The sequence below is a fragment of the Aotus nancymaae genome, unplaced genomic scaffold (genome assembly GCF_030222135.1).
Source record: "Aotus nancymaae isolate 86718 unplaced genomic scaffold, 86718_ANA_hifiasm-v0.15.2.pri h1tg000021l, whole genome shotgun sequence".
Classification (NCBI taxonomy): domain Eukaryota; kingdom Metazoa; phylum Chordata; class Mammalia; order Primates; family Aotidae; genus Aotus; species Aotus nancymaae.
Genome location: NW_026988433.1, coordinates 12,900,388 through 12,924,930, shown reverse-complemented (window position 1 = coordinate 12,924,930; position 24,543 = coordinate 12,900,388). Strand labels below are relative to the sequence as shown.

The window sequence follows — 24,543 nt, the reverse complement described above, 5'->3', positions numbered from 1 at the left end:
CCAAAACATATATATATATAAATGCATACTTTTCAAAACAAAGAAAAAGAAATTTCTTTGCACTGTAGCTTAGAGACTACATTAAAATGCATCTGCAACACATAACCAAAACATGGAAAGGCCCAGAAAAAGGCCTGACATAAGAGAAACCTGCCTTTTTATTTTATTTTTCCCTTTGGATCCCCAGTGCACCTTAGTGAGTAGAAAACATGGAACTATCTAGGAGGTCTATTAGAACAAAACAACAAAGAAACTCCCTCTCAAGGGGTGTTCTTGATCGTAAACCAGGTGAGTAGAAAAAAATGAAATTATCTGGGAGGTCTATTAGAACAAAGTAACAAAGAAACTCCCTCTCCAGGAGTGTTCCTGACTATATACCAGGCTCTGCCCTGGGACAGAGGGTGAATCTTTGCCAAGAACCAGGGTTTCTGGGTCTTGATTGTCCAACTCCGCCCCTAGTATCCCACTGCCTAACCACAGTCAGGTCCCAATTCTCTAACTGTGGGTCCCAGGCCAGATGGCAGGTACCTGCTGGGAGGGGGTAGAGAGGGCAGCGATGAGTTTGGCAACAATGGGCTTCACTTTGGGGTCGCTTTTGTCCAGGTGCTTGGCCAGAGAGCCCATCAGGACCACCACACTCTGTCGCACGGCGTCATAGCTGGCATCATTGGGTGCATTCTTCAGGAACTCCTCAAATACTGGCAACAGCGAGTTGACGTTCTCCTGGAAAGCCAAACCCCTCAGAGACTCAGGTCAACCCTACAGGCTGTGTCTGAGGACGACAGTCCCTGAAGACCAAGACCAAGTCTAGCTCTAGGACAGGCATCCTGACATGCCCGCCAGCGGGTCTCCTAGTTTTCTGGCAGGACTGCTACAGACTTAAAAGAATTTAACATACTATTGTGGTCTTTTTGGCTCAAAGGAAACACACATGTCACATCCCACCCTGTCACAGAGTGCCAGGATTCCTGGCACTTAGCATCTCTGTCCCCTGCTCAGCCTTACCACCTGCCTTGGCTGACCCTGTCTCTTCAGCTGACTGAAATCCTCTTACCTTTCCATGGGTGTTGAGTGTTGCAAGGGCTGCATCCAACATGCACTTCCGGACATCTGGGTGTCGGTCGTTGAGGGCATCAGGGACAAAAAATTGAAAGAGTGGCTTCACCTGAGAGCTATCCAGATACTGGGAGAGCTTGTTGAGAGCCAAGGCCAAGCCACACCTGGGAAAGAAGCAGGAGCACATCAGCAGAGGCAGCCAGGGGGCCTCCTCTACCACTGGAACTTCTGCCGGTGCACAGCAAGGAGAGGGAGCTTGCCTCAGGCAAACACCATTTTGGGGGCAGAGAACAGCATGAAGCCCACCACCCAGTGCTCACCCAATGTTCTGCAACAATCTACTTGTCATATGGAGACTTGCCATCTGCCCTGATTTTACCTCCTACTGGGTGACCAGCCCTGTACTGGTTTCCCCAGAGGGGAATGTGAGTACAGTGCTCACCCCTCTACCTGCAAAAGGCAGGCTGTAAGAGAATACAGAGGTAAAGGAACCAGATATATAGACCCTTGGAAATGAACATATTCTCGAAAGGCAAAATGGTATTATTCTTTCCAGTCACAGAGCAAAGAATCTGTGTCCTATTCCTGGCTGATGGTCTGGAATGAAAAATAAGCCAGGATGGGCCCATACACCACCCTGCACTGACACACAAAGACCTCACAGGATGAGCCATTCAGAAAACTAACACCCTCGTAAGTTTTGCGCCTGCTCTGTCTAATCCTCCAACTGCTACTCGTGGGCTCTGTGGAGAAAGGCTGGTAGCTTCAGTTACTGTGCCCTGCACACAGGTGAGGAAACAGAGTCCTGGAGAAAGGGAGAAACACACTTACGGTCACGCAGCTAGTGCAGGAGGAGCCAGCGCTTGAACTCAGGCCTCCCCAACTCTGAGGGAGGTCCTTCCCTTTCACCTTCCCATGCTGCCTCCCCACAGCACCCACCCAGCCAACCTGCCACATCTCAGAAAGCTTAGAGTAGAATGAGGCTGGAACAATTGTTATACCTGGCTTCCCACTGATCTGGAGGAGATTCTGAAATAACTCGTCCCAAAGCATCCAGCACTGGGGGTGGCCGCTGCAATAGACAAGTTGGTAAATGCTTTGCAATGGGCAGATGAATGACCTGGGCACCAGGACTATGAGGTGGGAAGCTAGCCGCAGCTACCCTGAGCCACTGTGAGCCCTGAGATTCCTGTCTGGAGTAGTAGGGGGCTGAGCAGAGACCCACCCAACCGTACTGCATCAGGGCTGCACAGGTCACTCACGTAGAGCTTCTCCTGGTAAATCTCCATGAGTCTGCCCATAACCTCTGCTGCCTGGAGCTGGTAACGTGCCACTGCTTGGGAAAGGGCTTCAGCCCCCGCCTGCCTTACAGCCGCCTCATGATAGATCACATCATCGATCAGCAAGGAGCAGAGGTCTGGCTGCAGGTCTAGGCCCATCACTGACCAGAGCCTGTGGGAAATCCAAGGAAGGGCTACTTAGACAAAGATCTGCAGCACCTGCTCTGCCAACCCAGCCCTTCTTCCCCACTGGAGGCTGAACACACTGTGTTCCGTTATTTCCTAAAGGGAGAGAGAATGGAGCAGGAGAAAATGATGTGCTGGCTCTCACCTCTCAGCCAGCTTCTGGATCTCCTCCTCCTTATCAAACTTGACCACCCAGAGTCTCCGCAGAAGGTTCAGGCCATTCTTCTCATCGGTATCAGGTGCTGGCAATACCATGTGGAGTTCCATCAACCCCTGGAAGGAGTGGGATTGGACCGTGTGAGGCACGATCTTTCAGAAGAGCCTCTGACCTGCTTCCTCACCTCTCCCTAAGCTGTATTGTCCAAGATGTAGCCACTAACCACATGTGGCTAAAGTTAAATCACTTACAATTAACTCTTAGTAAGTTTCTTAGAGTGTGGTGATAAAATGGGTTTTTTTAAATGTGAAAATTAAAACGTTAAGGCTGGGCCGGGCGCGGTGGCTCAAGCCTGTAATCCCAGCACTTTGGGAGGCCGAGGCGGGTGGATCACGAGGTCAAGAGATCGAGACCATCCTGGTCAACATGGTGAAACCCCGTCTCTACTAAAAAAAATACAAAAAAATTAGCTGGGCATGGTGGCGCATGCCTGTAATCCCAGCTACTCAGGAGGCTGAGGCAGGAGAATTGCCTGAACCCAGGAGGCGGAGGTTGCGGTGAGCCAAGATCGCGCCATTGCACTCCAGCCTGGGTAACGAGCGAAACTCCGTCTCAACAACAACAAAAAAAAACGTTAAGGCTGGGCGTGGTGGCTCACGCCTGTAGTACCAACACTTTGGGAGGCTGAGATGGGTAGATCACCAGGTCAAGAGATTGAGAACATCCTGGCCAACATGGTGAAACCCCATCTCTACTAAAAAATACAAAAATTAGCTGGGCGTGGTGGCATGCACCTGTAGTCCCAGCTACTCGGGAGGCTGAGGCAGGAGAACTGTTTGAACCCGGGAGGCGAAAGTTGCAGTGAGCCGAGACTGCACCACTGCACTCCAGCCTGGGCAACAGAGCAAGACTCTGTCTCAAAAAAAAAAAAAAAGAAAATTAAAACATTAAATAAACCAGACAGATAAAAACCTCAGAAAAAGTGTGTTCCTTTTGTTCAAATAATTTTTTTTCTTCTTTTCGAGACAGACTCTCACTCTGTTGCCAGGCTGAAGTGCAGTGGCACCATCTCGGCTCACTGCAACCTCTACCTCCCGGGTTCAAGCGATTCTCCTGCCTCAGCCTCCTGAGTAGCTGGGACTACAGGCATGCGCCACCACGCCCAGCTAATTTTTGTATTTTTAGTAGAGACAGAGTTTCACCATGTTGGCCAGGATGGTCTCGGTATCTTGACCTTGTGATCCACCTGCCTCAGCCTCCCAAAGTGCTGGGATTATAAGGCGTGAGCCACCACACGTGGACTATTCAAGTAATTTTTAAGGAAAAATTTACCATATTGCCATCATTTTTCACAATTTACCAAGTGCGAGTGAAAACTCTGTCACATATCAATAGCAGGAGGCCACGGATCGGCAGGTAGGAACCACTGTCTTACCACTCCAAGCGATGCATTAGTTTTTGGTCTAAAAGCCACAAAGAAAAGCTAAGTACATGATAGTGGGCTAAAGAAATGAACACCTCTTGCAAGTTAGATCTGTTCTATGAAAGTACCGAGGTCCACAATCCAGTTTAAAAATTAAGTAGTGTTCCAAGGTGAAGGAAAACATAGAGTGATACATCACGACTGCTTAGTTTTCTGATTCTCAGAGAGACCCAACCCTGTGACTTCTTCCCTTTGCCTCTAGGTCTCCCATCAGGGTGAGGGACATTCTCTCAAATGCCCATCATGCAATTTTTACTTGCATAGAGTGACAGGGACACTGCGGTGGCCCTGTGAGAGACTGAGTACACACCCGGAGTGCGGTTTCCCGCACGCTGGCACACGGGGACTGCAAGGCACGGAGCAGCACGTCCACCTCCTCCTGCTCTGCAAAGGCACAGCCATCATCACCACTGCTGCTGGCACACAGGGTGGTCAGGGTGTCTGAAGCCAGAACCTAAGGAGAACATCAATCCACTGGTTCAGTCAGCAAATCATTTACTACTATGGGATATGCACTGAGAACGCCCACCCTACAGCACTGCAAAGGTTAAGACTCCAGCTCCAGTGGCAGGACCCAAGCAAAACCCCTCACTAGCTAACAACAGTCAGGCTGGCTCTCTAAAGCAGTCCTTCTACCAAAGTCCAACAGTGAGGGCTGAAAGGAAACTAGGACTCCACCCTTTATGCTGGGACCTGAGTTCTGGGTCACCAACTGAGTCACAGCGACAGCCAACTGAAAACCAGGTCACCTGTAAGCGGGGCGAGCCTGTCCCAATCACCCAAGTCAGAAGACGCAGCATGGCCACGCGAGGCAGCAACTCCGGGCCATTCTAGGAGAGAACGGCAGGTAAGTCGAGATGAGGCTGTTGGGAGGTCTATAACCCAGCCTGGCGGCCAAGGACAGGGCATCCGCTCACCCACAGGGGAACATTCTGGATCATACAACTAGCCCCACCATAGAAACCTCATTAGGTTTACAATTAGGTCCACAGGTGCTAACCCCAGTCAACCATGATCCCCAGGAACTGAAAACTAAATTCTGAAATATGCTTGAAATTCAGACTATGAAATCCAGAAGGACCGTAAATATATGATGAGACACTCAACTTTACAAGAAATGCAAAATAAAATGAGATATCATTCTTTCACCCATCACTGACAATATTAATACTATCTGAGGTTGCATTAGGCTTTGAGAAAAGAAAACTCCTAGTGAGAGCAGAGCTCAGAATATGCCATGTAATCTAGTAATTCCATGTCCAATGAATCTGTCGTAAAGACATGCTCACACAGGACAAGTAAGGGGCATATACATACAAGAGGGCACATCATAGTGCTGCTCAAAACAGGGAAAAGACAGAAACAACCTTAAGATATTCATCAATAGGTAAAGAGTTAAGTAGAACATGGTACATCCATAGCGCAGAATCTCAGGCAGCCAACAAAGTCAGTGAGATATGCACTGACATGGTGAGAGAGCCAGAGTCTTCCGTCACACGAAAGAGCCTGACCCATTTTTTGCCTTAAAAAACCTTCAACACTGTGTGAGGCTGCTGTTGGTATAAACACACACCTTCTATTTCCTCACCAGAACTGTTTATGAGACAGAGAGTGTCCACAGCCTCTGCCTCCCTGATCCCCTTTAAACCAAGGAGAGAGCAGAGCTTCCCTGCCAACCTCGTCCACCCGCCCGGGTGGGGTGCTTGGGGATGCCCTAAGCTGGGCATGGACAGTGAGGATCTGAAGAATCTGGACCATCCGCTCCTCCTCCTCTTCACTGTGGTGGGGCATCTCAGTCAGCACCATCTTCAGAAACGGGAAGACCAAGGAGAAGGCTGGCGCGGACAAGGGTGCAGCACCTGTGAGAGCATGAAACCATAGGATGCTGCAGGCAGGGCGGGGACCTGGGCCACTGCTGCCCATTTCCATCCTCAGGGAAGGTCGGGAAGGGATGGGCCAGCGGTCTGTTCTGACACCTGGAAGCACATGGCATGATGACAGAGACAGCAGCTGGCAGCCCAGTTCTAAAACTAACTCTGCTTCTACCGCCAAACACTGCCCAGTTCCAGGATGTGAGAGTTAAAACAGAGAAGACGACGCCAGTGACAAAAAGTAAACCCTGAACTGGGCTCACAGCAACTCACAGACTACCAGGGCTAAACTCAGAAATCCTCCATCTGGTCCAACCCCCTAGGCTCAGGAGGCCCTGGGCGATGCTGCAGCTCAAGCAGCATTCCTGGCACCAGCTCACACCGCCTGGTGCCCTTGGTCCCGTCCCAGCTCTTACCTGGCTCCCCCTTGCCCACCCTGCTGGTGATGGTGTGGGTGTGCAGCAGCGTCACCGCCCTCTTCACAGCCACCAACAGCTCTTCCTGGCACCAGGACTTATCCAGGGCACACTCTGGCTTCAGCAGGCGCAGGGTCACATGGCTCACCAAAGTGCCTGTGTTGAAGAGGAGAGAGCCAGCAGGGATGACACACACAGAGATGCAGAATCCAGCCCAGGCTCAGACAGGGGACCCAGTGCCTCATCCTTCTGACTTAAAAAAATCTTTCTGCTCTGCCAAAATGTCCCCAACCTAATTTCTCACTTGATCTTTGTGACAGCCTCAGAGGGCAGGTAGGCAGGGAGTTGCCCTTTAGACACTCAAGAAGTGAATATGCTGACATGAGACAAGGGCCACCAAAGGGTCATTCAGCCAAGAGTGAAGCTCTAACAGTGTAGCACCTCCACCTCTATGCAACAGATAGCCAGGTGACACTTCTGGCAGGTTCCAGATGCAAAGACTGACTTTTCCACTCAGAACGGTTCCCAGATTCTAGCCTCACCCATGGGAACATCCCCATTAGGCTAGGCTAGAAGTCTACTGAAGGCCGTTAAATAACCCACAAAAGTAAGGCCACCATAATTCCCAGCCACCCTACCTGGTGTTTGTTTCTCCAGAGCTAATAGGAAGCTAAAGGTCACAATGGCCTCTGTTCACTGTCACGTGGCTGCTCAGGAGCCCTGGGCTGCGCTGAGTCACCACACTGCACCAAACTATCCTCACTGCCACTGAACTTCTGACTTTGCAGTTTTAAAACTGGTACACAAAGATCGAACACCGACTAGCATCTAAAACCTACTCCTCAGAGGGAGGGCACCGATGTGAAGTGGGAGAGAGGAGGAGGCACTATGTCTCTCCTAAGCACATCTAGCTGAAGTCTCCAAGGCTGCTTCCACGAGAAAAGAAAACTCAGCAGCTGATGTCACCACCTACCTCCCCACAGGCACTCAGGGGCACACCCTGTCCAACCCCTGGGCCATCCCTGCAGCCAGCAAACAAGGACTAACCCAAAGCCTTGAGCCTAGGGGGCATGACACAGGCAGCCAAGGACAAGAAGGGGTTCTTGATCCTGGGAGCAGCGAGGGGAGACTTCAGCAATGGCAAGAAAGAGTCGACCAAAACAGGGATGTACTGGGTCAGGCCGGACGGGTTCTTGGCCAGGATGATGTCCAGCAGTCCGAGTGCCGCCTCTAGCTCCCCATCCAGCTGCAAGCAGAGTTGCCCAGGAGGCAGGTCAGTAGGGCCTTGCTTGCAACAGCAAGGAGCAGGCCTAGGCCTCCCAGCACTCCTCCAGCATAGGCGTGTGGCAGGGTGGCCACTCACCTCCTGCAGCCGCCTCCGGACCTGTGCCTCCCTGTCCAGCTGGGCCTGCAGCATCTCCTTCTGCTTGCTGGTCAGCTGTACCTCCTCTTTGATGCCTTTCTTCTTTTTTATCTCCTAGTAGGGATGGGCAAACCAACCAATCCCATCTCCAGGGAACAGACCTCCCTCCCCCACAGGGAAGGCGAGCTTGCTTCCACACAAACAGCACCACCCCAGCTCTAAGTCTGTGAGTTGGGCCCCTAAACCCACCATGTGCACCCCCTACCTCCCACAAAGTCCAGAGCCACCTGGTTTCTACAGAATGAAGACAGCAATAGAGAAGTAGGTTTTTTTTTACTGGATTCTCTACTGACAAAGCCAAAGAGGGCTTTTTTATATGTTAGAGAAATAAAAAGTTCCTCAATGTACTCAAAGGGGTATTCTGACTGCCACATGGCTTCAGAATCAAAACTTTAGCCCCCTCCTCTCCAACCCCTCCCTACAGAAGCTCTCCCATAGGATAAGCTGAAGCCTAGAGAAGGCCTGCTATGGTGGCCTGAGACAACAAGGCACAGAACTCACTCACTCATGCAGCAAACATTTAGTGAGCACCTGCACTATGCCAGGCACTGTTCCAGATGGCAGGAATATCGTAGGGAACAAGATAAAAATCCCTGCCCTCATGGAGCTCACAATCTAGCAGGCGAAGATAGACAATAAACAAGTAAACAAACAAACAAGATGCTTTTGGGTTATGACAAATGTTAGTAAAGAAATGAATACGATGCTTAGTAATTGGGAGGAAGGGTGGGGCCTACATTGGATAGGGTGAACAGGCTGGCCACCTCTCTGAGAAGGCAAATATGGACTGAGATATGAAACACAAGAAGAATCCTGCCTCGTAAAGACAGAGAGAAGAGCATACACTGAGAAAGGAAAGAGTCCTCTGTGCGCCGCTCCTGTCAGAACCAGCTCTGTCCAAAGCTGAATTCAGGAATCAAGCCAGGATTCCCCAGAAGTCCCACTGTACCAGGTGCTGTGCCTGCTATCAGGAGTCTAGAGGGGTCCCAGCTTTCAAGGAAGTTGGGGGACAGACATAGAATCCAGCAACACCACTTAGCAGAGGAGACATGTGCACTGCTGCCAGCACCCAGCACAGAAAGAAATCAGTTTTGAGTTGTGGGTGGAAGGAGCTATTGGAGAAAGGGTCAAGGGAGAGTGTGCCAGTGCACCAGATACTGGTCAGGGGAACCAGGAGTGTGCCAAGGGCCTCAGGATGATCCAAGTGAACAGCTATGTGCAGTGGGAAAAGCCACCAGCCTGAGGCCACGAAGCTCAGCAGCCACCTCCTGCGAGTGCCTCCATGTACTCACCTCCTTCAGCTCCAGCTCAATGATCTGCTCTTTGAAGGAATATGCTTTGTTCTCTCGCTTCATATTGGCCTTTTTTATGCTGTCTTGCTGGGCACTGAAACACCAGAGCAGGTGATCAACCAGCTTGAAAAGCACCACAAGGCCTGTCAGCCTCCCACCAGCCATGAAATTCCAACTAGCTGTTAAGTACTGTGCACCAGGATAGTGCCGGATACTGGACACACTTTAGTACCCAGAACCTAAGCACCATGGCAGGGACGCAGCAGGCGCTTAGCCAATGAATGGACAGGCTGTTGCATTTGACCCACAGGAGACACTGGCTCCATCCCACATGCAAGAAAACTATGCCTTGGGGAGCAAAGGTAAATGAGCCACAAGTGAGGTCTCACCTCTGGATGATGGATTTGTCATACAGCTCCCCAGCAGGGGTCTGCATAATGGCAAACTCCTCCCGTGTCACCAGGCGCAGTGCAGGGTTCTGCACGGAGGCGGTGATGGTGCTGATTAGCTGTGGGAGGACCCGGTCCGGGGACAGGATGGAAAGGGAGCCCATGGCGTTCATGGAGGACTGCCAGACAAACGCAGACATGGTCAATGTGTGCCAAGGCTGGCACTGGCGAGAGGTCCACCACACCTGAATGCCCCTGGCATTGGCTCCCCTTTGTGCCACTGCCTTGTTACTCCTGGGCACTGCCCATCAGAGTGGCCGGCTGGAGTCTGTGTCTGCTTTCCTCACCAAGCAGTGTCCCTTTGTCTGACAGCACCTGAGATGAGGGGATACACTCCTTCCCAATTCTCAATCTTCACGGTTCAGGTGGAGCTGCCCTCACTCTTTCCAGAGATAGGTATGTGACCCAGAACAGAAGGTGGGGCGCCAGGATGAGCATGGCCTCCAAGTCAGATTAACCAGGGTTAAAGCGACCCCAAGCCAGTAAACATTATGAAATACACAAGCTATTCCCCCTAGAGCTGATGGGGGGACAAAGCCTGAAACTCTAGCAGCTCTTGTGCTACCAGAAAGGGAAAAAGCCTGAGAATGGAGCCCACATCATGGAAAACAAAGACAAGAGACCAAGATGGATGGGACAGAGTAAGAGAGACATTACCTACAGTGTCCCCAGGGCAACATCTGAATCCCTGTAGTCAGCATTAGCCAAAGCCAGTCACATCCTTAGACTTTGCAGGTGAGGCAGTAAGTTCCCTTTTGTGCTTAAACCAGTTTATATTTCTGTCACTTGCAACCAAGGGTCCAGCCTACATTTCATCTACCTTCACCTGTTTCTGTGACTCCTCTCTTCCCGCACCCTGTGATGAGAGGGCCCTTTCCAGACCTGAGCCCAGACCAGCTTATAAGCCCATCACCTGGTTTAGGGGACTCTGTGTGGTGATCCTAGGAATGATCTGATCCAGGTGCCTGGTGATGAAGGCTTCGGGATCAATCTTCATCCTGGCAAGAAGTGCTGGCCAAAGTCCAGACTGAATGGCCACTGAAGGGGAAGGGAGCTCTTTGAGGCCTTCTGCCTGGCCTACTCTTACCCCGCCCCATAAAGCCTCGGGCTCTCCCACACCCACCACAGCCACAGACCTAAGGATGGGTGGTGGGAGATGATCAGCATCTCCTGGGCCAGCTGTTCGGTGTCGGTGACATCACCCTTGAGCCCTGGAACGCCAGAGATGACACAAAGAGCCTCCTGCAGGACCCGTGGGGGTACGTAGGCCTTGCCTGCCTCAGTCACCTCCCCAGCATTGGTCACCAGAGCCTCTAAGGGCAGCACCTGCATGGAGACACATGAGAACACAAAAGAACCCCACTGCTCAGAGCCCTGTGCAGGCTTGGAACACAGAAACCAAATACGCTACGGACACAACGGCCCCTCATTCAATTCTTCTCTGGGGTCCTTGCTGGGGTGGAGATGGATGCCCAGCTTCCTGCAAAGGGACCCACAGGCTGTGAGATGTACCTGGAAGAAGGAAGCACCTGTGACTCTGCATCTAAAAAGCCTACAGGGGTAAAGAAGGCAACAGAAACTGGTCCAGGAGACCCAGCCTGTGATGGCAAGTTTGCCACTGGCCCACATTCCTCTACAGGCTTAGGGAGGGAGGGAAGCAGTGGAACATGGCACAAAGAGCACAGAAATGAGAACCAGGTCTTTGGGGGTCTCTCCCCATGGGCTGGGAGACCCTGTGCAACTCATTTGAGCTCCTGGAACCCTGGCCAACTCATATAAAATAAGAATATCAAGCCCTATTTGCCTTTGAAAGGTACTGTGAAAAAACAAAATCGAAAGAAAAAATGGGAAGAAAATGCTTTAAAAATCACAAAGTGCTTTAAAAACATAAAGTATGCCGGCTGCGGTGGCTCACACCTGTAATCCCAGCACTCTGGGAGGCGAAGGCGGGTGGATCACGAGGTCAAGAGATCGAGATCATCCTGGTCAACATGGTGAAACCCCGTCTCCACTAAAAATACAAAAAATTAGCTGGGCATGGTGGCGCGTGCCTGTAATCCCAGCTACTCAGGAGGCTGAGGCAGAAGAATTGCCTGAACCCAGGAGGTGGAGGTTGCGGTGAGCCGAGAGTGCGCCATTGCACTCCAGCCTGGGTAACAAGAGCGAAACTCCGTCTCAAAAAAAAAAAAACACAAAGTGTTATTCAATTAATCAAGGATAAAGGGGCAGGACACAGTGGCTCATGCCTGTTAATCCCAATACTTTTGAGAAGCTAAGGTGGGAGGATCACTTAAGCCTAAGAGTTCAAGATCAGCCTGGGCAACATGGCGAGACCACATCTACAAAAATATAAAAAATAAAAAAATTAGCCAGGCATGGTGGTGTGCACCTATAGTCCCAGCAACCTGGGAGGATGAGATGGAAGGTTCACTTGAGCTTGGGAGGCAGAGGGTGCAGTGAGCAAAACAAAACAACCCAAAGAAAAAAAAAAAACCTGGGAAAAAAGTAAAGCTACATGTGAAAAGTTTCTGAAAAGGAAATGGAATCCTATGAAAGATGTTACTGGAGCTCGACAGCAGAGCAGAAGATGCTAGCATCACACAGAGTAAGAAAGAACAACCAGGGAGTGGCCCAGCCAAAACCCCACAGCATAAGCAGGGACAGCTAAGTGGATCCAAGACCCCAGTTCTAGAGCCCAGATGCCCTCACCTTGTGAGAACTGAGGACAGTCTTCAGCTCCTCCAGGAGTCCATGCGCCAGCTTAAAGCCCCCAAGAGAGGAGAGCAGCTTGCGAGCCGTCTGCTGAGCCTGCCTGCGGACATGCCAGGTGCGGCTCAGGAGCACTGCCACCAGAGCCCGGTGGTACTGCCTACAAGCACAGGGAGACAGGTATGGGGTAAGGCCGGGAGGAGGGCCTTCCACAGCCAACCATTCTGCCTGCCACACACCCTTTCTCAGGTTCCTGCCAGCCTTTGCCTCATTTGGCCCAAAAGAAAAGGTAAGCCAGCGTCACGTACTGAACTTTGTTGCCAGTGAGTCTATGCGGGTGGTCAAGGAAAAGTCTCTCTGTCAGATGCAACACAGTACACAGGGCTGGGAGGGGAGAAAAAGAATGGAAGTGCTTTTAAAATAGTTAAACACACATATGTATACCCAGAAATAATAGAATAAGCTGAAAATTAACACCTAAATATAATTATCATTTGATGTGAAATTACAGCTTGCTTTTTGTTTTTTGCAGGTTTTTTTTTTTTTTTTGAGACGGAGTCTTCCTCTGACACCCAGGCTGGAGTGCAGTGGCACAATCTTGACTCATTACAACGTCCGCCTCCCAGGTTCAAGCAATTCTCCTGCCTCAGCCTCCCGAGTAGCTGAGAATACAAGCACCTGCCACCACGCCCAGCTAAGTTTTGTATTTTTAACAGAGATGGGGTTTCACCATGTTGGCCAGGCTGGTCTCAAATTCCTGAACTCAGGTGATCCACCCGTCTTGGCCTCCCAAAGTGCTGGGATTACAGGTGTAAGCCACCAGGCCTGGCCTATACTTTTTTTGTTTTTTTGAGGCAGAGTCTTGCTCTGTCGCCCAGGCTGGAGTACAGTGGCGCGATCTCAGCTCACTACAACCTCTGCTTCCCAGGTTCAAGTGATTCTCCTGCCTCAGCCTCCAGAGTAGCTGGGATTACAGGCACCCACCACCATGCCCAGCTAATCTTTGTATTTTTAGTAGAGACGGGGTTTCACCATGTTGGCCAGGCTGGTCTTGAACCCCTGACCTCAGGTGATCCACCTGCCTCAGCCTCCCGGAGTGCTAGGCTGGGCCCAGTGGCTCACGCCTATAATCCCAGCACTCTGGGAGTCCAAGGTGGACAAATCATCTGAGGTTAGGAGTTCAAGACCAGCCTGGCCAACATGGTGAAACGTCGTCTCTACTAAAAATACAAAAATTAACTGCGTATGGTGGCACACGCCTGTAATCCCAGCTACTAGGGAAGCTGAGGCAGAAGAATTGCTTGAACCCAGGAGGCAGAGATTGCAATGAGCAGACTGTGCCACTGTACCCCAGCCTGGGTAACAAAGCAAGACTCTGTCTCAAAAAAAAAAAAAAAAAAGTTACTAAGGTCAAGCACAATGGCTCATGTCTGTAATACCAGCACTTTGGGAGGCTGAGGCAGGAGCACTGCTTAGGCCCAGGAGTTCAAGATCAGCCTGGGCAACATGGTGAAACCCCCATCTCTAAAAAAAAAAATACAAAAATTAGCCAGGTGTGGTGGTGTGCATCTGTACTCCCAGCTACTCAGGAAGCTGAGGACCACCTGAGACCAGGGAGGTAAAGGCTCAAGTGAGCCATGATTGTGCCGCTGCACTCCAGCCTGGGCAACAGTGAGATCCTGTCTCAACAACAACTAAAAAATTACTATGAAGTTCTAAAAAGACATCGGGCGCAGTGGCTCACGCCTGTGATCCCAATACTTTGGGAGGCCAAGGCAGGCGGATCACCTGAGGTCGGGAGTTCGAGACCAGCCTGACCAACATGGAGAACCCCTGTCTCTACTAAAAAAAAAATTACAAAATTAGCCAGGTGTGGTGGCACATGCCTGTAATCCCAGCTACTTTGAGCAGGAGAATCACTTGAACCCGCGAGACGGAAGTTACAATGAGCCGAGATCTTGGCATTGCACTCCAGCCTGGGCAACAAGAGTGAAATTCTGTCTCAAAAAAAAAAAAAGAATGATCCAAGTGTCACAGCACCAAAATAAGGATGAAGCTCATTATACACTGACATGGACTCATTTCCAGGTCTAGAAAGCACAGTATATACAGTAGGCACAGTAACATTTTGTAAAAAAGGTAGAGGACAAACATGTACAGGTATTTACTTGTGTATATATAAAATAACAAGGCTACAGAAGAAGCTAATAAAATTGGTTATCTACAGCAGACGAACTGGGTAGCCAGAGATCAAAGCAGGGATATAATTTTCAATGTAGACCCTCCTGTATCTATTTTTGAATTACATGAGTCTATTTCCTTTTCAAAATTAAAAAATTTTTCTAAAACCAGGAAATGACTAACAGTTGTAACTCATTAATGGGATGTTGCAATTTGTGAGTCAAAAGACTCTTCAAATCACCAATTAGTGGCAGACACCCCTAAGACAACGTAGAATTTTAAACACACATTTAAAATTCCACTGTTCCTTTTCTGCCAGGATAGAAACCAGTAGTTTTTGTGTCTCTTGGTGGGGGAGTTGAGCCTGCCAGACTCCACCAGAGCTCCTCAGCTGCCTCAACACAAGAAAACCTCCGAGACAGCACCAATTACCCAATCAGCTATAATTACAGCTTACACTGTAGCTCCACAACCATTACAGTTCTGTCTCCACACATCTCCCAAGTCCCATTTCCCTAACCTTTCTTACATTCCCTACAGGAATGAATTCATTCCCACAATAACTAAGCTGTTGGCCAGATCACTCTGGCCCAGGTTTTTGCAGAGCTGACTGGCTGGTCAAGAAAGGGTCCTCTCTGAAGATTTCCCAAAGAGACTTTGTCTCAATTCTGAAGATTTCCCAAAGAGACTTTGTCTCAATCTCGAGTTCAACTAAGTGTGGAGTAACTTACCATCCTCTGAAGCCATAAGCAGGAATTTCTCAGAGGTGAAAACCTGCTTCTTCTCATCCACAATCAGCTGCCAGAAACTGCTCAGTTTGGCCTCTGCAAGAAACAAAAGGTTATCCCATAACACAGCTCACCATGTCCCCCAGAGCTGATGCCCTCAATCCTGAAGCTGCTGGGGTGGGCTTTGCTGGTAAACCCTCCTCTGTAGCAGGAGGCTAGGTGCTCTTCTATTTGGGAAACTTACCTCAGTCCTTCTGGTATCACTTCCTGTATGAAACTCTTCAGTGGTTCTCTGCTGCTTACAAGAGCCTAGGTGAACTGCTTCTAATCCAGAATGCCCATCCACCCCAGGTGCCAAGCTGGAATATCTGAGGTTTACAGACTCCGGCTTTCACTGCCCTTCCCTGACTGGGGCTGCTTGGACTCACTCTGGGCCATTCGCTTCAGGATAATGAAATCCTTCCCAGTCTTCAGGGCACTAGTTCAAACGCTTCCTCCATAAAGCTCTTCCCAATACTCATCCTCCCAACTAAAAACAATCTCTCCTTCAAAACTACTCTAATGCCACATTTTAAGCTACAGATGTGTTTTTGTGTTTCCTTGCTCCTACTATGAAGTAAGCACCCTGATATTCGCTGAAGAAGGTCATATTGATCTTAGCATTCCCCTAGGTAGCCCAGTGTCTTGCATGGCCACAGTGCACACACGATATTATGAAAAGAGCTGAGCTCCATTCCTAACCAAAGAAGTAAGTTCAGGTGTGTCCCAGAGCAGAGATTGGGAGATGGAATAAAGAAAGCATGAAATGTGATGTAGCCACAAAATATAATGAGAAAGCTCTTTTGGATGTACTGATTTGGAATCATTTCGAAGATCTATTATACATAGTATATATAGTATATAATACAATGTATATGTAGTATATATGTTGCATATAATACAGTATAGACAGAATGTTACCCAGCATGTTCAATTATATACACACTATCTCTGGACATTAAATTGGTAATACAGTTAGTTTTTTTTTTTTTTTTTTTTTTTTTTTTTTTAAAAGACAGAGTCTCGCTCTGTCACCAGGCTGAAGTATAGTGGCACGATCTCGGCTCACTGCAATCTCCACCTCCTGGGTTCAAGTGATTCTCCTGCCTCAGCCTCCCAAGTAGCTGGGATTACAGGCGTGCGCCACCACACCCAGCTAATTTTTGTATTTTTAGTAGAGATGGGGTTTCACCACGTTGGCCAGAATGGTCTCGATATCCTGACCTCATGATCCGCCTGCCTCGGCCTCCCAAAGTGCAAAATTGGTAATACTGTTTATGGAGGGAAATTTAACAGCCAAGCGGAAAGACAGGGCTAAGGGGAAGCTTCTCTTGTTATATCCTTTTGAATTTTGTACTGTATAACCAATTGAAACAAACAGTCCCAATACTAAACCCTGGTCCATCTGGGCATCATCTACAAGGCTGTGTAGCAATGGAGCAACATGACAAAGGAGGACAGTCACACAGTCCCCTGGCTGCATTCTCATTGCCCATGCAACCCTGAGGTTCATCCAACAGATGACAAGCAAACCTGTGGCTGATCCAGTGTGGTCAGGACCAAGCTAACCCTGAACATCGAAACACTCCCCCCAAGGACTCTTGTCAGAGGCCCCTGTCTCTACCATTCTGGACATCTCTGGACTCATACCAGCCTGTGAGTCAGCCACTGACAGCTTCAAGAGCAACAAGGCTGCAGCAACCCCTTCAGCGACTGTGGGAACCTGAGTGCTTTGGGAGGCTGCCTTCTCCACTGTCTGGATGAGCAAGGGCAGTAGGTCCAGGGCCTGCAACAATGTGTCACCTGTGGAGAGAGGACAGCACCTTAAAGGACATCCTGATCTTTGGCAATGACAGGATTGAGAAAGGATTTATCTACCCAACTGTGAAATGGATGACTAAAGCCCTTCGGTTAATTTTTTTATTTTGAGTTAAATACCTCAAAAAGAAGTGAAGTTAAATCAAAACTTAAACTCTACAACCACAAAATTAGAGGCAAAAAGATAATCCTTACTAATCCAATAGTCCAGTTACTCAACTGATGGATAAGCAGAGACATTAAGTGAGTTGCTCAAGGTTACACAGCTAGTTGAGGCAAGTCAGAGCCCCCCTCAATCCTATCAATTCCCATATGGTACTCTTCCCCTATATCAGATGACCTTTGGACCCAAATTCTAAAACCAGAACCAATATGCTGGCCACTGAACGAAACTCATTTTAAAAAAGAAAAAAAACAAGGAGAAACCAGCTAAAACTATAGCTCTGCCAGGTGCCGTGGCTCATGCCTGTCATCCCAGCACTTTGGGAGGCTGAGGCGGGTGGATCACCTGAGGTCAGGAGTTCAAGACCACCCCGGCCAACATGGTAAAACCCTGTTTCTATTAAAAAATACGAAAATTAGCTGGGTATGGTGGTGGGCGCCTGTAATCCCACCTACTTGGGAGGCTGAGGCTGGAGAATTGCTTAAACCTAGGAGTCAAAACTATAGCTCAAGCCTATGTTTTATTTTGTTTTCCTCCCACACCTGGGTTTGTTGTTTCATAGCTACTAAATGGGCATATGAGAACAATTCACAATGGAAGCAGTTTTCCAGATAATGTTATGAATTTGAATCCAAGAAATCTTTATTCTAAAGGTTTTGTTTTGTTTTTAAAAGATTTTATATTATGTTTATTTTAAAAGCAATGAGCACTGTGTTCCAGCACTCTGAATTACTTTTTTAAAAAATAAATTAAAAGTAAAAGCAATAAGCAGAACTAGCTCAAGCTGAAGAGACTAGGTAAAGTCAAGTTTTTGCCATCTACAATTCAAGGTCCCACCTACAACTGATAGTCATTCAATGCAGCAATAATGGAAACTGATATATATGAGTATAGAGACTTTTTATTTTTATTTATTTTAATTTTTTTGTAGAGATGGAGCCTTGCTATGTTGCCCTGGCTGATCTTGAACTCCTGGGCTCAAGCAATCCCCCTGCCTCAGCCTCCTGTGCAGCTGGGACCACAGACAAGTACCGCCATGCCCTGCTAACTTAACTTTTTGTAGAGATGGGGGTCTTACTTTGTTGTCTAGGCTGGTCTCAAACTCCTGAGCTCAAGCAATCCTCCCACCTCAGCCTCCCAAAGTGCTGGGATTACAGGCGTGAGCCACCTCGCCTGGCCTCATAGACTGTTTTTAAGTCATGGATATGAGTTCACTATATCCCTAAGGCAGCTGACAATGTATTGACTGTACATTTCCCATGGAAAATCTATGACTTCAATAAGCACTATCTGCGGTTTAAACAAACCTCACAAACCACCGCACAAAAATGATCTATGATTCTGAGCTGAGAGACGTATTTCAGAAAAAGATTTATTGCTTTAAACTCAGTACAAAAATCTCTTAAAGCCAGATTATTCTTCCCTTATCATTACAAGGAATATGTGAGTACAAAGTTCATCAGAAAAGACATTTCACACAGAAGGGTGTCCCCTCTTGAGAGAAGGCTCTGGAATCTCCCAGGTGTTTCTTTTTTGTTTTTTGAGATGGAGTCCCATTCTGTCACCCAGGCGGGGGTGCAATGGCTTGATCTTGGCTCACTGCAACCTCTGCCTCGGCCTCCAGAGTAGCTGGGATCACAGGCACCTGCCATCATGCCCAGTTAATTTTTGTATTTTTGTAGAGATGAGGTTTCACCATGTTGGCCAGGCAGGCTGGTCTCGAACTCCTGACCTCAGGTGATCCACCCACCTTGGCCTCCCAAAGTATTGGGATTACAGGCGTGAGCTACCGTGTCTGGCCCTTAAACCAATCTTATCTGAATCATTTCTCCATGACTTCAAATACTGTAGTGACAAGTTCAGGTTCTGGGTCCTCTCTGAATAAAGCTTTGTACTTTGAAAGTCTGATAAGTGAGGGAAGCCAGAATTTGTTGTGAAGACTGAATTCTGATTTTGAGCTAAGCCCAATGTTCCCATTTATTTCTTCCTGAAGTTCCCATTTATTTCAGGAAGAAATAAATGGTGCTAAATAAGCTGAACTAACAGAGAAAGCCGGGAACACTAATAATGCCCTAAAGACTAGGTCACCTCTGCAGGGAGGCCTGGACACTGGCCCTGGGAGGCGTCTTACCCCGATAAGAGGCCAACATGCACTGCAGGTAGGCGTGCCTCACCGCAGATGTGGAGGTTTTAAGGCTGAAAGCTTTTTTGAACCATTCAGTGAGCTTCCTGGGCACTTCCGTAGTGAATCGGTTACACCAGAGAGCCAGGACTGAGACAGCGTGCACCAAGGTCCCTTCATGAACTAGGGCAAAAAGCATGGTCCAGTCAGTCCAATGTCCTATAGCCATGTCAAATCATTGCAAGAAGTTCAAAAAACAAGCCAGAGTACAAAGGGGAGGAAGCAATGATATTTCAGACAGCTCGAGCCATGCTATCTGAGGGAGGTGTGTCTTCAGGAGAGGTTTACAGAAGGAAATCGTGAAAAACCACGGTCAAGGATGGGTACAGAAGGCATGCTTACCATGCTGCAGAGAATTACCTTCCTGCTGAAGGAATGGGATGAACAGCTCAGCCACAATCCCGTTCAGGACCTGACTGGAAGGTCCAGACACCACGTGATGACTGACGCTCCCAATCCCTAAAAGGCAGATTCCCTGTTCAGTCCCTTATCAGCACAAAACCAGAAACAGGCAAGTCTTCCTACTGCTGCCACCTCTGCACTCTGGGTCACAGACCTCTTCTGCATCCCCCAGGAGTCATATCTCTCCTCTGGCCCTAACTGATCTTCCCTTAATGCTCCCTCTACACCTCCTGCCTTCTATAGAAGCCAGGCCTCCTGCTAGACTTGAACAAGTAAGTCCCTCTCATCAAGCAGGCAAGCAGCAGGGTCCTGGGAGGCAGGCTGGACCCAAGATGGTCAGAGGAGTCAAGATCCAAAGAAGGATTCACCTTACCTAAGGGTTACATTAAAGCTTATCTACTACTAGGGTGGGTACAGTGGTCACGCCTGTAATCCCAGCACTTTGGGAGGCCAAGAAGGGCAGATCACGAGGTCAAGAGATCGAGACCAACCTGGCAAACACGGTGAAACCCTGTCTCTACTAAAAATACAAAAAAATTAGCTGGGCATGGTGGCATGCACCTATAGTCCCAGCTACTCAGGAGGCTGAGGCAGGAGGAGCACTTGAACCAGGGAGACGGAGGCTGCAGTGAGCCAAGATGGCACCACTGCACTCCAGTCTGGCAACAGAGTGAGACTCCATCTCAAAAAAAACAAAAAAAAACTTATCTACTACTAGATCACAGCTCTACTACTGGCAGAAAAATCCTATACCTGCCTGTAATCCCAGCACTTTGGGAGGCTGAGGCGGGCAGATCACTTGAAGCCAGGAGTTTGAGACCAGCCTGGCCAATATTCTACGGTGAAACCCTGTCTTTACTAAAAATACAAAAAAATTAGCCAGGCGTGATGGTGTGAGCCAGTAATCCCAGCTACTCAGGAGGCTGAGGCACAAGAATCACTTGAACCTGGGAGGCAAAGGTTGCAGTGAGCTGAGATGGCGCCACTGCATTCCATCCTAGATGACAGAGCAAGACTCTGTCTCAAAAAAAGAAAGAAATCGTATACCTGAGAGGACGCTCATCTTCTGGGCTACAACAGTTAGTTTTCCTTCTGAACCTGTGAGGAGAGACAGCAAAGATTCACATTCACATATGCCACATTTCCCAAGAAGGTGAACAATGCGGTCATGTGTGTGATGCCACAATACGGTTTCTGATTCCAGAAGTAGCCTCTGTGTTGTGAAGCTGGGTTTAAAACAACATTTACTAGCCTTTTGCTTTCTGACTCAAAAAGTAATGTTCCTACAGAAAACTTGAGAAACAGAAAAAATATAAAGGAAAACATTTAAAAGGCACTCATGTTTCCACTACTCAAAGACATTATTTTCTGGTGTATTTCCTTTAGTTTTTTCTGCTATGCATACAAAAATGTGTATCTTAAAAACGAAAAACGTGAGATCACCCCATCCACACCAACCTATGAGAGTTTTGTTCATTCACACACATTCACATCCAGGGTGAAACAGGCTGGTCACATAGCCTTGTCACACACAGACTTGGAGCATCAAGTCCCCTTGAGATCCCAGGGTTGAAGGAAATGCCAGGAGCCACACCTCAGCCACCCCATGGCCAAGAAGGCTTGCTCACCTCCGAGAATAGCAAATAAGTGCTTGGTCAGGGCTTCCATGGCTGAAGAGTCACTGCACTGGCGTGCCAGGTTCCGCAGTGCCAGCACGGCTTCATCCATCAGGTGAGGACTGTTGGATTTCAGGTGACCTGGACACACAGAGCCACTGCTCAGAAGCAGCCAACAACTGGCATCCAGACTTTCGTCTTTGTCTTTTCCATGCCCCCATCTCTTTAGTACTAGCTATATGTTCTCATTAAAATAATCTCAAGAAAGAAACTGCCAATGCCAATGTAGTTTAGGTTAGGGCCTTATTACTACCCTGAGCTGTCCCCTACCCCTGCTACAACAATTAGGACAAGTACAACCAAACCCAAGGTGCCACTTAAGGGCTGGAGAGAGGCTGGGATACTCACTAGCCAGTCCTTTCACAATGTCCAGGGCATACTGGCTGAGGTCAAGAGTCACTGATGCCAGCAGACTAGAAATAGCTAAGGAGGACAGAAAACACTGACCATGTCAGTTACAGCGATAAATTCAACAGATAATTTTTTCCCCTGCTCCTCAGCAAATGCTACCAGGCCTGCTGTCTGGCCACCTGGAACCACCACAGGGCTGCATGAGTAGTCCCAAAGCTCTGTGAAAAAGCTGTATACCACCCCATCCCAATTAGGAAAAATTGCCTTTCCAACATCCCACCAATACATTTCACTATGATACACAGGGACAGACTCAACCCTGAGATCCCATGATTTCAAGTGCCACCTCCACACTAAGTCCAGAACGTCTAGAGAGGAGGTTCTTAACCTGGTGTCCAGAAAGTTCTTTTGGGGGGGGTGGAGAGGTAACAGAATATCTCATTTTCTTTCACTCAGCTCTGAAGGTGAACACTTGATATTTTCTGGGAACCAAAACAATGGCTAAAGCTATAAACTGATCCAGAGGGTTCTTGAAACCCTAAAATTATATGCAGTATTCTTAGTGGATATACTTTTGTGCATTCTTCTAACAAGAGAGCCAATGACTTTCTTTTTCTTTTCTTCTTTTTTTTTTTTAAAAGGGGTCTCACTCTGTCACTTAGGCTGGAGTGCAATGGCATGATCTCTGCAACCTCCGCCTCCTAGGTTCAAGTGTTTCTCCTGCCTCAGTCTCCTGAGTAGCTGGGACTACAGGCATGTGCCACCTCACCTAATTTTTTTTGTATTTTTATTAGAGATGGTGTTTCACCATGTTGGTCAGGCTGGTCTCGAACTCCTGACCTCAGGTGATCCACCTGCCTCAGCCTCCCAATCTGTTGGGATTACAGGTGTAAGCCACCTGGACTCTTTTTTGTTTTTTGTGATGGGGTCTCACTCTGTCACCTGGGCTGGATGGAGTACAGTATTGCCATCTTGGCTCACTGCAACTTCTGCTTCCTGGCCTCAAGTGATCCTCCCAAGTCAGCCTCCCGAGTTGAGCTCCTGGGCTCAAGTGATCTGCCCACCTCTGCCTCCCAAAGTGCTGGGATTACAGGTGTGAGCCACCGCATCTAGCTGACTTTCAATAATCTTAAAAAGGTCCCCAATCTCTCACCCAAGGTCCCAACAAGGTAAACAGTGAATACATCCCCCTTCCCTCCCCACTACCACACACACTTCTTGCCAAATATTGGAAACAGAGATTATAGGCAACTCATCTCCCTCCCACCATCCTGGTTAACAGCAACCTACTTTCAATAACATTCTCTGGACTCCTCAGTAAGGACTTCTGTATGGTGGGCAATATCAGATCCTTAAATTCTGAGTGGGACAGGTACCGGAGCAGAGGGGCACAGCTATCCTACAAAGAAAAAGTAATCAGGCACCTAGCCCTCATGGGAACAGACCAAGAAGGAAAAAGAGTTCAGCACCCCAGAATTTAAAATGAGATCATGTGTCCAGGTGAGTAACGTCCACCTCCCACTCACCAACAGGTACTTCGGAGGCTTGACTTTGCTCATAAGGATGTTCTTCATGTAAAAGTCCAGTAGGGCACCCTAGAGAACACAAAGGTCTGGTTAGACCCTGGCATTCTCAAGTATCTCATCACTGGCCTAAGGGGACCCTCTTGTGAGAGTGCCTCCAAAAAATACAAATCAATGCCCCAAATTTCAGTGTTAAGCATAGAGGTCCCACTGATCATGCAACCCCACTTAAAACCGTTCCACAGCTTTCCATGGTCCCCCAGGATAAAGTCCAAAGTCCTTGATACGGCTTATAAGGGCCTGCCCGTCACTCAGCCAGCTGCGTCTCACTCTCTAACCCAGTCCCGTCACTCCAACCCCACTCACCTCCTCTCCGTTCCTGCCCACAGGCTGCTTGCTCTGCCCAAAATGCTCTGCCTCGCCTCTTGCCCGTGCTAATTCCTCTTTACTTTCAAAATTCCTTCTTTAGAGAGGTGTGTTCTCTGACCCACAGCCTAAATCAGGTCCTTCCGTTGTGGAGTCTCATAGCTTCTCACACTTTCCTTTTGTAGCACTTACCATTTACAATTAACTAGACTATCTGTTTACTGTCAGCATCTCAGACTCAGTTCCATGGGGGCAGGGGTCATAGCTCCCTTGGTCACTGGTGTACCCCCAACACCGGGCACAGTGCCTAGAACATGGCAGTTGCTCAACTGGGATGAATCAATGACTGTATGAACAAGCAAACTAACACCCAAGCCAGAAATTGAAGGAAAACTTACTTTCCAACTCCTAGAAGTTCATGTATCATGGCAAAAGGCCAGTGTTTCACATGAGAAAACCAACAAGTTTCAGATGAGGTCAACAGCTTGGGTCGCCAGGGCAAAGCAGGTTCCCATTCCTTCCCTCCAGCGAGCTCCCAACATTTCCAATGTAGCAAACCCACAGTCACTCCGCCCTGGCACTTGCCTTATGCCGACTGACCACATCCGTCTCCTTGTGACTCGTGCAGAACTGCACCAGCAGCCCCAGCATGCCAGCATAGCTCTGGTTGGGCTCTAGGCTAAGAATGGCTGACAAGTATTGTTCCACCAGCCCGGGGTTCTGAAGAGGAAAGTGCCAGGCAGGTGTATAAGATGGCAGTGGGGGAGTGGCATGGAAGAAGCAATGCCCACC

General features: G+C 48.6%; 1 protein-coding gene across 1 annotated transcript in view; it reads right to left on the bottom strand.

Moving 5' to 3' along the window:
* Positions 1-24,543, bottom strand: part of GCN1 (GCN1 activator of EIF2AK4) — a 67,346-nt gene that overhangs the window by 27,958 nt on the left and 14,845 nt on the right. The window contains exons 7-33 of the mRNA XM_064379729.1: positions 24,337-24,471; positions 23,389-23,457; positions 23,153-23,261; positions 21,860-21,934; positions 21,464-21,592; positions 20,883-20,933; positions 19,794-19,892; positions 19,383-19,556; positions 16,921-17,073; positions 15,235-15,327; positions 12,631-12,706; positions 12,323-12,482; positions 10,750-10,939; positions 10,527-10,651; positions 9,554-9,732; positions 9,165-9,258; positions 7,813-7,926; positions 7,497-7,695; positions 6,450-6,605; positions 5,840-6,021; positions 4,912-4,992; positions 4,473-4,616; positions 2,668-2,795; positions 2,319-2,508; positions 2,058-2,128; positions 1,055-1,220; positions 529-723 (exon numbers count right to left, since the gene is read on the bottom strand). Coding sequence (XP_064235799.1) covers positions 529-723; positions 1,055-1,220; positions 2,058-2,128; positions 2,319-2,508; positions 2,668-2,795; positions 4,473-4,616; positions 4,912-4,992; positions 5,840-6,021; positions 6,450-6,605; positions 7,497-7,695; positions 7,813-7,926; positions 9,165-9,258; positions 9,554-9,732; positions 10,527-10,651; positions 10,750-10,939; positions 12,323-12,482; positions 12,631-12,706; positions 15,235-15,327; positions 16,921-17,073; positions 19,383-19,556; positions 19,794-19,892; positions 20,883-20,933; positions 21,464-21,592; positions 21,860-21,934; positions 23,153-23,261; positions 23,389-23,457; positions 24,337-24,471 — 3,537 coding nt within the window. The remainder of the gene's footprint in view (positions 1-528; positions 724-1,054; positions 1,221-2,057; positions 2,129-2,318; positions 2,509-2,667; positions 2,796-4,472; positions 4,617-4,911; positions 4,993-5,839; positions 6,022-6,449; positions 6,606-7,496; positions 7,696-7,812; positions 7,927-9,164; positions 9,259-9,553; positions 9,733-10,526; positions 10,652-10,749; positions 10,940-12,322; positions 12,483-12,630; positions 12,707-15,234; positions 15,328-16,920; positions 17,074-19,382; positions 19,557-19,793; positions 19,893-20,882; positions 20,934-21,463; positions 21,593-21,859; positions 21,935-23,152; positions 23,262-23,388; positions 23,458-24,336; positions 24,472-24,543) is intronic.